This window comes from Tursiops truncatus, chromosome 2 (genome assembly GCF_011762595.2).
Source record: "Tursiops truncatus isolate mTurTru1 chromosome 2, mTurTru1.mat.Y, whole genome shotgun sequence".
Lineage (NCBI taxonomy): Eukaryota > Metazoa > Chordata > Mammalia > Artiodactyla > Delphinidae > Tursiops > Tursiops truncatus.
In genome coordinates, this window is record NC_047035.1 from 146,978,230 (window position 1) to 146,990,431 (window position 12,202).

The 12,202-nt window shown below is 44.8% G+C and overlaps 1 protein-coding gene across 6 annotated transcripts in view; it reads right to left on the reverse strand.

Moving 5' to 3' along the window:
- DIP2C (disco interacting protein 2 homolog C) overlaps positions 1 to 12,202 on the reverse strand; it is a 354,106-nt gene that overhangs the window by 124,603 nt on the left and 217,301 nt on the right. For all 6 annotated transcript variants that reach the window (XM_033852298.2, XM_033852296.2, XM_033852299.2 and 3 more), the window contains one exon: positions 1,639 to 1,773. In XM_033852298.2, coding sequence (XP_033708189.1) covers positions 1,639 to 1,773 — 135 coding nt within the window. The remainder of the gene's footprint in view (positions 1 to 1,638; positions 1,774 to 12,202) is intronic.

Here is a 12,202-nt window from a genome sequence, read left to right on the forward strand (position 1 = left end):
AATGGAGCACCAAGAGGCTGAATCCATAACTGGATCACTTGTACTCTCTGCAGGCAGATTTCATTCCTGCTGAACAGTGCTTGGAAACCTGAACCTGGTAAATACGAAGGCCTGGAACCTTCACGGTTCTCAGACAGAAGAACCACAACCAGAGAGGGTCTTTCCCATACTGACCGAGGCAAAGCCCTTCCTCCACGGCACAGTGTCACAAGAACAGAACTCAGCTTTTGGAACGAGTATGACAGAATTCAAGGAAATTTTTCTATCCAATAAAAACCATTTTAACAGATAGTCTCAAATTACTCTATGGGCACTTTCAGAATTGAGACATTAAATATTTTACAATCTTGAAAATACATAAAAATATACAACCCAGAATTCTCAATATCTAAACACAAAATTTCCCCATTAAAGAGTCCCAGTTAATCTGGTTTGGATGAATCAGAGATCATTTCACAAGGCCACTGGTGCTCCAGCTTAATTTAGAACACACACAAATCATCCTAGGACCCAGCCCAGGGCTTCTGATGTGTTAGGTCTGGGGTGTGGCCCAGAATCTGTTTTCCAACAAGTGCCCCATGTGGTTCTGGTACGAGACACCATCACAGCACTGAACCGGACAATAGATGAATTTACCTGGGGGAGCAGGTGAAGATGATGAACTTCAAAGACAACAAAGTTACTAAAATGGTGATGAAAAGAATAACAGTAATGACCAATTCAATAAACAATGAACTTAGTAGAGGACTAAAGCAAACCTTGATACTGAGAAGCATTCCAGGGAAACCAATCATACTGGAAACTGGAGTGACTTCAAATATACTAACAGAACTCAGAACCTAGCGACCTTGGGCTCTGACCACAGTGAAGAGGCATCTGCCTGTTAGAGGCTGGGTCCAGGCCTCCTCATCACCCCCGAGTCACCGTGTCATGGACACAAGCATAGTGGGATGGATGGCACACAGAGGCTATTTTGGCCATCTTCCAAGAAAATAACACTTTATATCATCATCAGGTTCCAGTCTAACTTTCATGACTCTGGAAGGTCAAGGAAAGCAGAATAAAGCATGAAATTCATGTTCGAGTCTGTCACTTTAGGATGGGTAACAGGAATATGTCAGAGCATACCAAGATGAAACATTCAAGGAATAAGAGAGAACCCGAATGGCTGTATTTATCAAATCACCAATACTTTTTCCAACATGGAGGAAAAAGGACCATCTTCCTTCCAAAGTCTAAAGCACCATTCTGCCCATCTCTGTGCATTATTTTGGTTGTGTTTAGCTCCATCTTGCCCTTCCAAGTAACCATTCACAGTCTTAACACCTGCACTAATTTTCTAATTGTGGAATCAACATTATTCATTAGCAAAAACATCAGAATTTTATCAAATCTTTTTATTCTCATGACAAAATTCCTACAACGTTGACATTTTTCCTACAAGGAATAACTCATGGCCCCCTTGGAGATAGCTTGCACTTCCTTTAACTATGCCACCTTCTAGGAAGGCTCATAAAGAACGTGATGAGTCAATGAGCCGACTGTGTCACTAGAAGAAACACATCCAGTCAGGGCACAGAAAGCACGTCAGCAGAACTTAGAATTTACAAAGGAGGAAAAACTTGCTGGAAGACATACCGTCGCCAGTCTCCATGAGCTCGGCATTGCCATACTTTGGGGCTGTTCTTGACGTCGTAGAGCCCTGCGGCCTTTCTACTTGTATTGAGTGTTCTGAGGTGTAAGTGGTTACGTCGGGAGGTGCAGAGTGATTTTCTGTAAAGAAGCAAATTGTAAGTTTTCTGGTTATCATGATACAGTTATTCTGAAGCCTACGTAAGCAATAAGGTTTCAAAAATGCCACATCCTAAGAAGAGAAAAAGATTCTGAATCAAAAACTACTACAAAAATCTCAGCATAAAGATGATCTTTACAATAATAACATCACTACAGGTGCCACATCAATGTATCACTGTTGCACTTTAATTAAAATAATGTCTTCAACTGGCCAAAGGAAAAAGACACTGTAAGTTATGTGTTCATAAAGGAGTAATTTTCTTGTCAGTCATAGTAGAGGCAGTTAAGAGCTCAAGCTTTAGATACAGAGAGCCTGGGGTTTGAATCCCAGTTCTGCAAATTCTTGAGACCTTGGAAGCATCCTGATCTCTATACCTTGGTTTCTTCATCCATCAAATGGGAATAATGGCAACTACCTCCTTGTTGGGTAGATTAAATGAGTTAACATATGTAAAGTACTTAGAACATTTCTTGATAGAAGGTGAACATTTAGGAAATAGTAGCTATTTTATTATTTGTTTTAGCATGAATAATACTGAACAGTCCAGTCATTCAAAAAATATCTGTTTACATCTAATGTGAATGGTGTGCCGTGTTCTGCACAATGAAACGTACAGCAGGCCTTCCCCATAACATTATTTGATGATAAAGTTAAGTACTTAAATGGGGAAAGCATGATTTTGTATTTATTACATAAGACATTAAGGAGAGCATGTCAAGTGAGAATGTCCATGTCATTTTATACGTACTAAGTTCTAATAATGAGTATTATACTATTAATTTTGATTTGTTAATCCTTACTAGACAAAAACTTGTCGAGATTCTATAGTTCCACGTGACAGAAGCACAACATTTTATGCTGTTAAAAGGGGAGCAGGTACTGGAAGGCCTTTCTCCGCTGTACACTGCCCACCTTGTCACTACACGTGAGGGCCAGTTTAAACTGTGAAATCACTAACATAAAGCACAAGAATGAGGAAAAACAGAGCACCGAAGAGATCACATAAAGGACGCTGTTTACAGACTGCGCTAAACTAGAAGCTGGGGCATGGCCTGTCGACTCCGCTGGGAACATACACATCGGGGACTCAAATTTTAGCCGTTCTGCAAATGTCTAGACCTCGAGAAGCCCACGGGTACTCATTTGAGGGTGCAGGTAATTTTAACAAGTAGGCAGATTGGCAAGTACCCAATCCGCCAGAAGTGAAGACTGACTTCTGTGTCAGTGAGCCTGTGTATGTTAAGGGACATTACACTGAGTGAGACTTGAGGCCAAGGAATATTAATCTGAATTCCTAAGCAAGCTTCAAACATAGCAACCAGCGTGACCAATGCCGGTGCTTGGACTTTGGAGACCCTAAGTCCCAGGCACACTGACCAGTAAGTGTGTGGAAATGTGCACGGGGGCTGAGGGCTGGGCCGCCAGCAGTTGCCCAAGTGGTCCTCAGGTCCGCGTCTCAGAGCTGATCACCTGGGACCGGTTACTGACCTTCCTATGCCTCGGTTCCCCATCCTGTAAAAGGGGGTGACAATGACAATGCCTACCTCTGAGTTACAGTGGGGATTAACGTAGATAAACAGATACAAGCACTGGCGTCACCAGGCACACAGAAAGACATGCCAGGAGAGGAACACATGGGCAGTTCTCTGCACCAACAACTACTCTTCCAGGGTCTGAGCCTGGAGACCTCTGTGAAGATAACAATCGGCATCAGCCCCTAAACACAGGCCATCAGCAGAGAGTCCAGCTCCCCATTTCCCATCTCCCTGTTCCAGGAGTGTCCAACCTGTTCTGGACTGAACTGTGTCTCCTCAAAATTCACATGTTGGAGTCCTAATCTCCAGGACCTCAGAAGGTGACTGTGTTTGGAGATGGAGGTCTTTAAAGAGATGATTAAGGCAAAACAAAGCCACTAGGATGGGCCCTAATTCAATCTGACTGGTGCCTTATAAGAAGAGATGAGGACGGAGATGCCCAGAGAAGACGGCTGTCTACACGCCCGGAAGAGAGGCATCAGGAGGAGAAAGTGCCAACACCGTGAGCTCAGACTTACAGCCTCCAGGATTGTGAGCCACTGAATGTCTCTTGTTTAAGCCATGTTTAAGGTGCTTTGTTATGGCCGCCTGAGCCAACTGACACATACCCTTAAGGGCAATTTCTTAGATCTTAGCCCAGAAAAAGAGTACCTGTGAGAGGGAGGAGGGTGCGGCTGGAATGCTTTATCAGATCCCTGAGGGGAAGAGCAAGAGGGAGAGAAGAGGACCATTCAAATGACCTCTTTAATATTTCAAACACTGCATTCATTCTTCTCATCTCCTCTACCTGTGCTTTTGCCAAATAGACTTCATTTCATGTTTCAAAATGATCTAATTCTCCATGGCTGAGCAGTTAACTCCCTGGGACCCCATATTTCAAACAAAAATATAATAGATGCCAATGTATGATGAGCAACATTTCAAATTAGCCACGTAAGACAAAAGCAGCTAAAATGTAAGTTCACTGCATTCCATGTTACTCAGGTTTACTTGTGTTTACGTTATGCTGTAGCTGCATCATTGGTGGCAGCCACGGAGTCTTTGTGTTGGGCAGCAGACGTACTCACTTCCACTTTGAAGTTGGGAAAAATAACGATTCCAATACATCTGGTGATTAAAAAATAGGAACAGTGACAGCTGCATGACTTCAAAGTGCTTTCCAAATTTATGTTAGCTCCTCTCTCCCTCCCTTTCAAACTCCCCACATATGCTGTCACTGTAGGATTATAAGCCCAGCAGCGGGCTTCTGTTAGGAAGCCAGAGAACATTCTTCCATTGCAGTGATACATGGTGCCCTATTTTATTTTAATAAACATCAGGGCTCCAAGTATTTAACTCTGTTACCTATCTTTTGTGAGTATTGAAAAGACCTTTGTATGTAACAGATGCTCAAGAAACATTTGCTGATGGGTCAGAAAAAGTAGGGTCTGGTTGAAGGTGCAGGGTCAAAGGTCTAAAGTGCTTATCAGCCCCAGGCATGATGCCAATCAGGTCCATATGCAACAGGAGCATTTCAAAGATTAAGAACTCTCATCAGAGCGGGTTCGTATCTTCTGAGCCAGATGACCCACTGTTCCTTAGATCAATTTCCCAATACTTTCAAAATCAACAGAAAAATGGCGGCCAACCTTCCAGCCACCTATCAGGTGTCACCTCCACTGTGACTGCCCCAGAGCTACTGTGACACCTTTGCATCTGCTCCCTGACAGGTGGGTCCTGTCTCATTCACCCCTCTATGGCTTTTGCTCCCAGCAGCCGACATGGGTTCCTTAAGAATCTGGAATCAAGGCACAAGGGGCAGGTGGGAGGGAAGTGTAATTCACCCATCTTCCATGATAGTATCTGCTGTTTTGGAGCCATGAGCACCAGGGGTCCCATCTCACTGCATCCCCCTCCCACTCCGGATTTTAGTCTGTTACTCTTGCCAACTATCCACCCGTTTTGGACAGCTGTTTTGGCCATGACCGTTTCAGGTTACTAGCTGGTCTTCCTGCTCAGCTCTGCGTTGGAAATTCCCTGCTTCCTTGAACTAACTCGTTTCTCATCTCCTGCTCTTGCAGGCATCCAGCTCAGTCCAGCTCCTGTGTCCTACTCAGATGCTGAAGTTGTACAACACCCGGCTCAATGTCGTTTGCACTCAGCAAATGTTGGAGTGAAAGTTCAAAGAATGAATGAACATAAGAATGAATACACAGGAACACTTGACGACTAGAGATAACATGCTTCTGGTTCTCACACCGCTGAAAAGCAGCTTTCTTTAATTCTAACTATATGACTGGGAACCTCAGGGATCAGTGGTCAGAGATCCTACCTCCCAGCCTGTTATTTTTCAGTCCCCAAATAACTTCTAAATTAGGAGAAGAAAAAGAGGAAATCTGGTTTTCACATGTAGAAAGCAACGTGCTCGTGGTCCACTAACTGATGATAGATAAGGAGAGACGAGTTCAGAGGGACCCAGCCTTCCATCTATCAACAAGGCCCCTCCCGTGTCTCTTACGGTCCATCCAACCTCCACAGTCACTGAGCAGAAAGCGATACAGGCCCTCAGACCACCCGTCCACCCAGCTGTCCTGGCTCCCTAAGATGACACGGCTGTGCCCTCCACATGGCAGCAGAAAACCAGGTTCCTCAATGAAAATATGGAGGTGACAGGTGGTGAAAGGCATCTGCAACGATGCTGAGGGAAGGAGCTGGCCTCACGGCAGAGCATCCAGCCTGGCTGCTGGAGACGATGCTCAGCTGCCCACTGCCCCGACCCATCTTCCAAGCACAGCTCATGAGAAGAGCAGGACTTCCTCCTTGGTTTCCCCAGCAATGTCCAACCTCCCTGGCTCTGACAGAAGCCCCCAACAGGAGAGCTCTACTGGTGTCTCACCCATGTGTCATATTGACGCATGACAATGTAAGTGAGGATTTATCTCCTTAATCCTTTAATAATCACTCAGGGACAGAACAGTATACTCTGGTTACCTGTGAGAGTGTGTGTGATACTGCTAATGGCGATTCACAGCTGCTTTTCAAATGTGCAGACTAAACCTGGAGATAGTTAGAAAGGGCTCAGTGGTTCTATATTCAAACATTTCTCTCAGCCAAGGCTCCCAGAGGTTGACTTTAGAAGCATTACACAGGTTCTCAGAACTGGAACAGCCTCCCTCCCACATTTATGCCACAAAAATCCATAAAGATGGGATAGTTACTGTTAGACAAATCTCGGGATGTTCTAATATCAGAACAGAAATCTTTAACTTCAGACAATAGCTTCTTGACTTTTATATCTGCAAATTCAAATTCATGCTGAAGGGCTCCAATCATCACAAGCCTGTACAGACCACAGACCCAGCAGGATTGTGATGGGGATGCTGGAACTTTTACTGTTTATGCAAAGTTTAATTGCATTTCTGTCTGCAAAGAGCTCTTGTTCTGTTTTTAACAAGCAGGGCCAAGCTGGAACACAGACACTGAGGAGGAAGCGGGACTGGAGTGTCACGAGCAGGTGCTCCTACACCCGACAGATAGGAGTCTGGTTCCTGCTGACCACTCACTAGCTGGGCGCCCTTGGCATCACATCCACCTTCCTGAGCCTGGGTCTTCTCACCTGGGGAACAAGAGTGCTGCTACTTGCTCCTCACCAAGTCTGAGGGCACAAGCGACACTACACCGTGACATTCTGCAGTGACGGTGACACTGCCATCCTCGCTCTCAGGCCCAAGGGCTCCCGCTCTGCCATTTCTCCTCTTGCGTGGGAATCCTTTCCTCTCACGAGTTCCAAGAAAGAATCTGTGAAACTCATGGCATTAAGTGTAGATGACTGCATTTGAACACTGGGAGAAAGAGAAGAACTGAATAGACATCTTTCTATTTGGTTGGCTGTGTGCACCAACGTGTGAGCGGCAGGCTCCGAGGTACTCCTGCAGCGTGGAGTAGGCACTGGATGAAGGGTTAGGATACTTGTGGGTCAAAAATCATTACTTTGATTCTAAGTATAAAATCCAAATAAACAAAATCAGTTTCGAGTGGCAAAAATCCCAAAGCGTTTTTGGAGACAAGAAACCGGAGCAGATCTGTGCCCTAACAGCATCAACAGGGCAACAAGGACAATATGAACGGGACAGATATGAGGCTGGAAGGGGCTGCAGCACTGAGATGGGAGGTGAGGTGTCTGGATGCAGGGTCCTGGGAGCAGTAACGGAGAGGAAGGAGGCCTGCAAGACACAGGGTAGCCAAACGCTACCCAACAGGGACTGTGCTGGTCTGTGGAAGGAGGAGCCAAGGACGGCGAGGTCTGGAGCCTGCTCCTGGGAGTGTAGGACCTTGTCAGACGAGGCGACCTGGGGACACAGCGTAGGGCTGAGGTGCAGGGTCAAGAGGCACTCTGAAATGTGGACAGGTGAAGGAAGTACAGATCTGAAGGTCGTGAAAGAGCAGATGGCCTCGAAAACTGTGGGAGTGGATGAAATGGGCAAGAACACAGAGAGACAGGGTGGGGAGAGGAGCCACCAGAGGAGAGGAAAGGACAGAGCAGGAAGGAGAACCAGGGTGTGGTGCAGGCCGGGAGAGGAGGGAATGAGTGATCATCACAGCCAAAGCTCCGGTTCACCAATGGGGGAAGCTAAGATACAAAAGAGAAAAGAGCTGAGCTAGCAGATTTGGGAGGAGCCAGAATCCAGAATGAGGATGAAAAGATGAGTCCCCAGAAAAGGAAACATAGCAAAAAATGAATGGAGAAAGACATGGAAACATCTCAGCTGGAAAAGGATCAGTGGTTAAAGATGTTCGACAAGGGGACAGAAAAAGATCCATGGTGACATTCACTCAATTTCAGTATCTGTGCAGATCTCAGCTTTATTATGAACTGAGCAAGACAATGCAGGATTAGAAGCCAGACCTAGGACCTAACTAAAAATTCCCACAGTCACGTCAGCCAGTGAGAGAGCCCTCTCTCTTTTAGTACTGTATCATCCAAAGAGCCACGAGAAACACGCAGTAATTGATGGAAGAGTCTCATCGGCCTTGTGTTACCTAATGCAAATTTTCTTTTCTTGCTTACTTTTTCAATAGCGTGGCTTAAAACTCTCTAAAACAGGAGTTGGCAAACTATGGCTCACAGGGTGGTCTGTCAGCTGCGTTTATAAATGAAGTTTTGTGGGGGCATAGCCATGCCTATGGTTCACGCACTGTCTTCTGCTCTTGAGCCAGCGGAATTCAGCAGCGGCCACAGGGACTGCATGGCCCACAAAGCTTAATATCCACTCTCTGGTCCTTTCCTGGAAAAATTCACTGACCCTGCCTTTGAATCATGAAGCTCTAGATGCAGGGATGCCCCAGCCAGGAGGGGAGGTGAGGGTACAGCAGGGAGACCCCAGCCCCAAGTGTGCAGGCTTTGCTAATATCACCATCCTCGGTGTGTAGTTAATATTTTAAGACTGTAAATGTCTGAAAAGTATGGATAAAGAGATTATAAAAGAATTCTTTGATACTGTGGATGATTATGCATAAATAAATTAGGGTAACTTATCACAACGGTGGCTACGCAGCCCTCTGAACAAATTCCCTAGAACACCAGAATCTAGGCCCAGACAACAGCTGCCAGGCTCCAGGCTAACTATGTATCAAGCACATGGGGGCACATCTATCTGCTTACCAGGATCAGAGGCAAGAAACCTGATGAGAATTTCCTTGCTGATACAAACCGCACACACCAAAAGCAGCGTTCATGCTGACGAATTCTAAGATAGTCTGGAAATGGCAATAACTTCTATGAATATCTGGCTAATGACAACACACCCCCAACACATGCAGATGAAACCCGAATGTGACAACATCTCAGATGTGTCAGTTACAAAGGGCGACACAGACCTTACCTATACATCTGGAGCTACAAAATAAGAGAACAGCTCACGTACAAGTCTCTTTAATTTCCTGAATATACAAATTTTGATTCTGAATATACAACCATGTTATCTATTATGCTTTGTTCTTATTTCTTAATCTAGAAATGTATTAACAGTTCCTCTTCAGTTTCTCCATTTCTATGTAGCTTACTAATTCCTATGTTACTCTAGTACCTTTTACAAATATGCCTCTTGAAGTTTCAAAGTGTTGCTTTAATTCTCCTGGTTACTCTAAATTATGCTCCTTGACTTTTGATAATGATAAAATATTTTAGAGGTGTTGATCCTTTCCTTTCCAACTGTCTTAAGAACATGACATGCACAGAGGTTCTGAATAAACACCTTCTGGTTCTCTATCATTGTGGAGAGAGGGCCCTTAATGATGTGCAGGCCCTGTTCTGTCTGAGCTGCAGGGAGCCGTCGCATGGCACGTCCATCTTCTTGTGTCACAAATGTGCACATCTCAGGCCTTAGCATCTCAGGATGGGGAACGTCTTGAGCCCTCGTTGTCAGTGTTTTAAGTGTGAATAACAACAAGCAGAGCCATAGGAGGAAAAACCACCTGGACGGGGACCGCATGGTATGCTAAGCCAGCCTGATGGGAGATGCACGTGCAGTGTCCCTGTCATGTTGTCAGGATGGACCCACAAGGACACAGGATTTAATTCCAACAACCACAAAGCAGAAGTACCATCCACTTGTTACAGCCTCTTCATGGTCTTTAAACGCTTGTCTTTCCTCTACCGTTTGGGCAAAAGAGGTTTCTACAGACTCTATCCAAGTACTTCACCTTGAGGGACCAGAGGTACTACAAGTTGGTGGTTTATTTGACCCTAAATTCCTTAAAACACAGACATACACAGAATACTTTCTTATTTGTAGGCTTCTGATGGCCTCAACAAAAGGTTGAACACTGCCAATTCTGACTTTTTACTTCTTTTGCTTTTGCCACAGGAGTAAAAAAAATTTTTTTTTTTTTTTTTTTTTGGCGGTACGCGGGCCTCTCACCGTTGTGGCCTCTCCCGTTGTGGAGCACAGGCTCCGGACACGCAGGCTCAGCAGCCACGGCTCACGGGCCCAGCCGCTCCGCGACATGTGGGATCTTCCCGGACCGGGGCACGAACCCGTGTCCCCTGCATCGGCAGGCGGACTCTCAACCACTGCGCCACCAGGGAAGCCCTGGAGTAAAATATCTTAATTCTCTTTTTCTTATTTTATTATTTTGCCACTGCTTTCTTTCAAAAAATTTTTTTCATATTTACAGAAAATTCCTGGATACTCTAGGAACTTATCTATGTGCCAAATTAGAAATTACTGAAATGTCACACACTGAGAAGCTATATTTAGGTTACACTGAGTCTTAACGTACCTGAGTAACGCAACCTTTTATAGTTCGGATAAATTTAATTCTCCATGCTATAATTTCCTCCAATATTCCACATGTAACTACATAAAGGGAGAAACAAATGCAGGGAGTAATCTGTTCAAAATTATGGGTTTCTCTTGGTAAGATTCCTGATATTTCCTTAGAAGTGTACTCAGTCAGAAAACACACATTCCTAAGGTAAGAGCGAGGGGCAGAGGTGGAGGGAGTTCCACGTCTACCCCGTCCAGGTGGCTACCAGACAAAGCACACGGACTGAGCCTCAGGGCTATCTCAGGTTCCAAAACACAGAGGAAGAAATTTTAGCATCTGAAACTCTTTAACGATCATATACATTTCTGCTTAATTTTTATCTATGATTTCAAATAGAGGTTCTCAGTACACATTAACCAGTGTATGTTCCCGAAAACATTTTAAACTGAAATTTAATACTACTACTTTGCATGTGAGTGTTACTTTAAAAACTGGAGAATTTTCCTATTTTCTCCTTTTTACTCGCAATGGGTACAAAGAAAAGACATTATCATTCCTCTTCTTCCCACTAAAAAACTAGAGCAGGGAATACTGACTTCTGAAGAAGCCGGCAGCTGTTAACGTGAGAACTGGGACCAGACCCAGCCCTCCCAACCGGCTGCCTGTGTCCTGCTGGTAGACAACCAGTCTCACTGCTGATTCTGAAAAGGCTGTTGCTTTTAACCTCAACTTCATGCTGAGCAAGTGCCACTGGGGCCAAGTCCTGAGAAGTCAGTTTGGAATTCCTCTGACTCTTGTCAAGTAGCCAATAATCTAGAAATACTTTTTGAGTCTGAGAAGCTGGCAGAGTATTTCATTCATTCATTTCACTTACCTACTTTCTAAACATGGAGTTTTCGGATAAGAGGATAGATGTGGGAGGATGCCGTGCACCTGCCCTGTGCTCGATGATCAACCACTGCACAGGGAGGTGCAGCTTCCATGTCCCTGGATGCGGCTGACCCTGGTCCACCCCATTTGAATGGAGAACATACTGAACCATCTTGGCACCACATTCAAAGCAAGTAATTTACTTTGTGAAAAATTTTTTATTGAAATGTTTAAAAATCTCAATCCACAGCTGAAAATGGATCAGACAGATCTGGACCTCATGCTGTGCCTTCCACACCAGATGAATGTGGCGCAGTGAGTGGGGGGCTAGGGTGCAGGCAGAGAAACAGGACCCTTACTCACCCCCTCCACGCAGCCCCCTGCTCATCCAATATGCTCCTTTCCTCTAATAATTCTCACTTCATCTCCTGTTTTACACTATTTCCAAACATCTTACCAATGCTTCCTAACTGTGCTTTTTTAAATACAGAGGATCCCATGTATCATGGAACCTACACACAAAGTAACGTGAACCACCCCAGAAAGCTGAATGCCTATGGCAGAAAACCATATAAGCAGTAGTGATGAAAGCCTCCCCTTCCTAAGTAACTTCCAAAGTAAGGGCAAACTCACTCTGAAGTCCCCAGCCTTGTTTATTAGCATAATTAAAATTTCATTTAGGAGCATACTTTAGCATGAGGAGAAGAAAGCACGTAACCAGATACGGCTGCAAGTTTCTCTAATGAACAAGAAA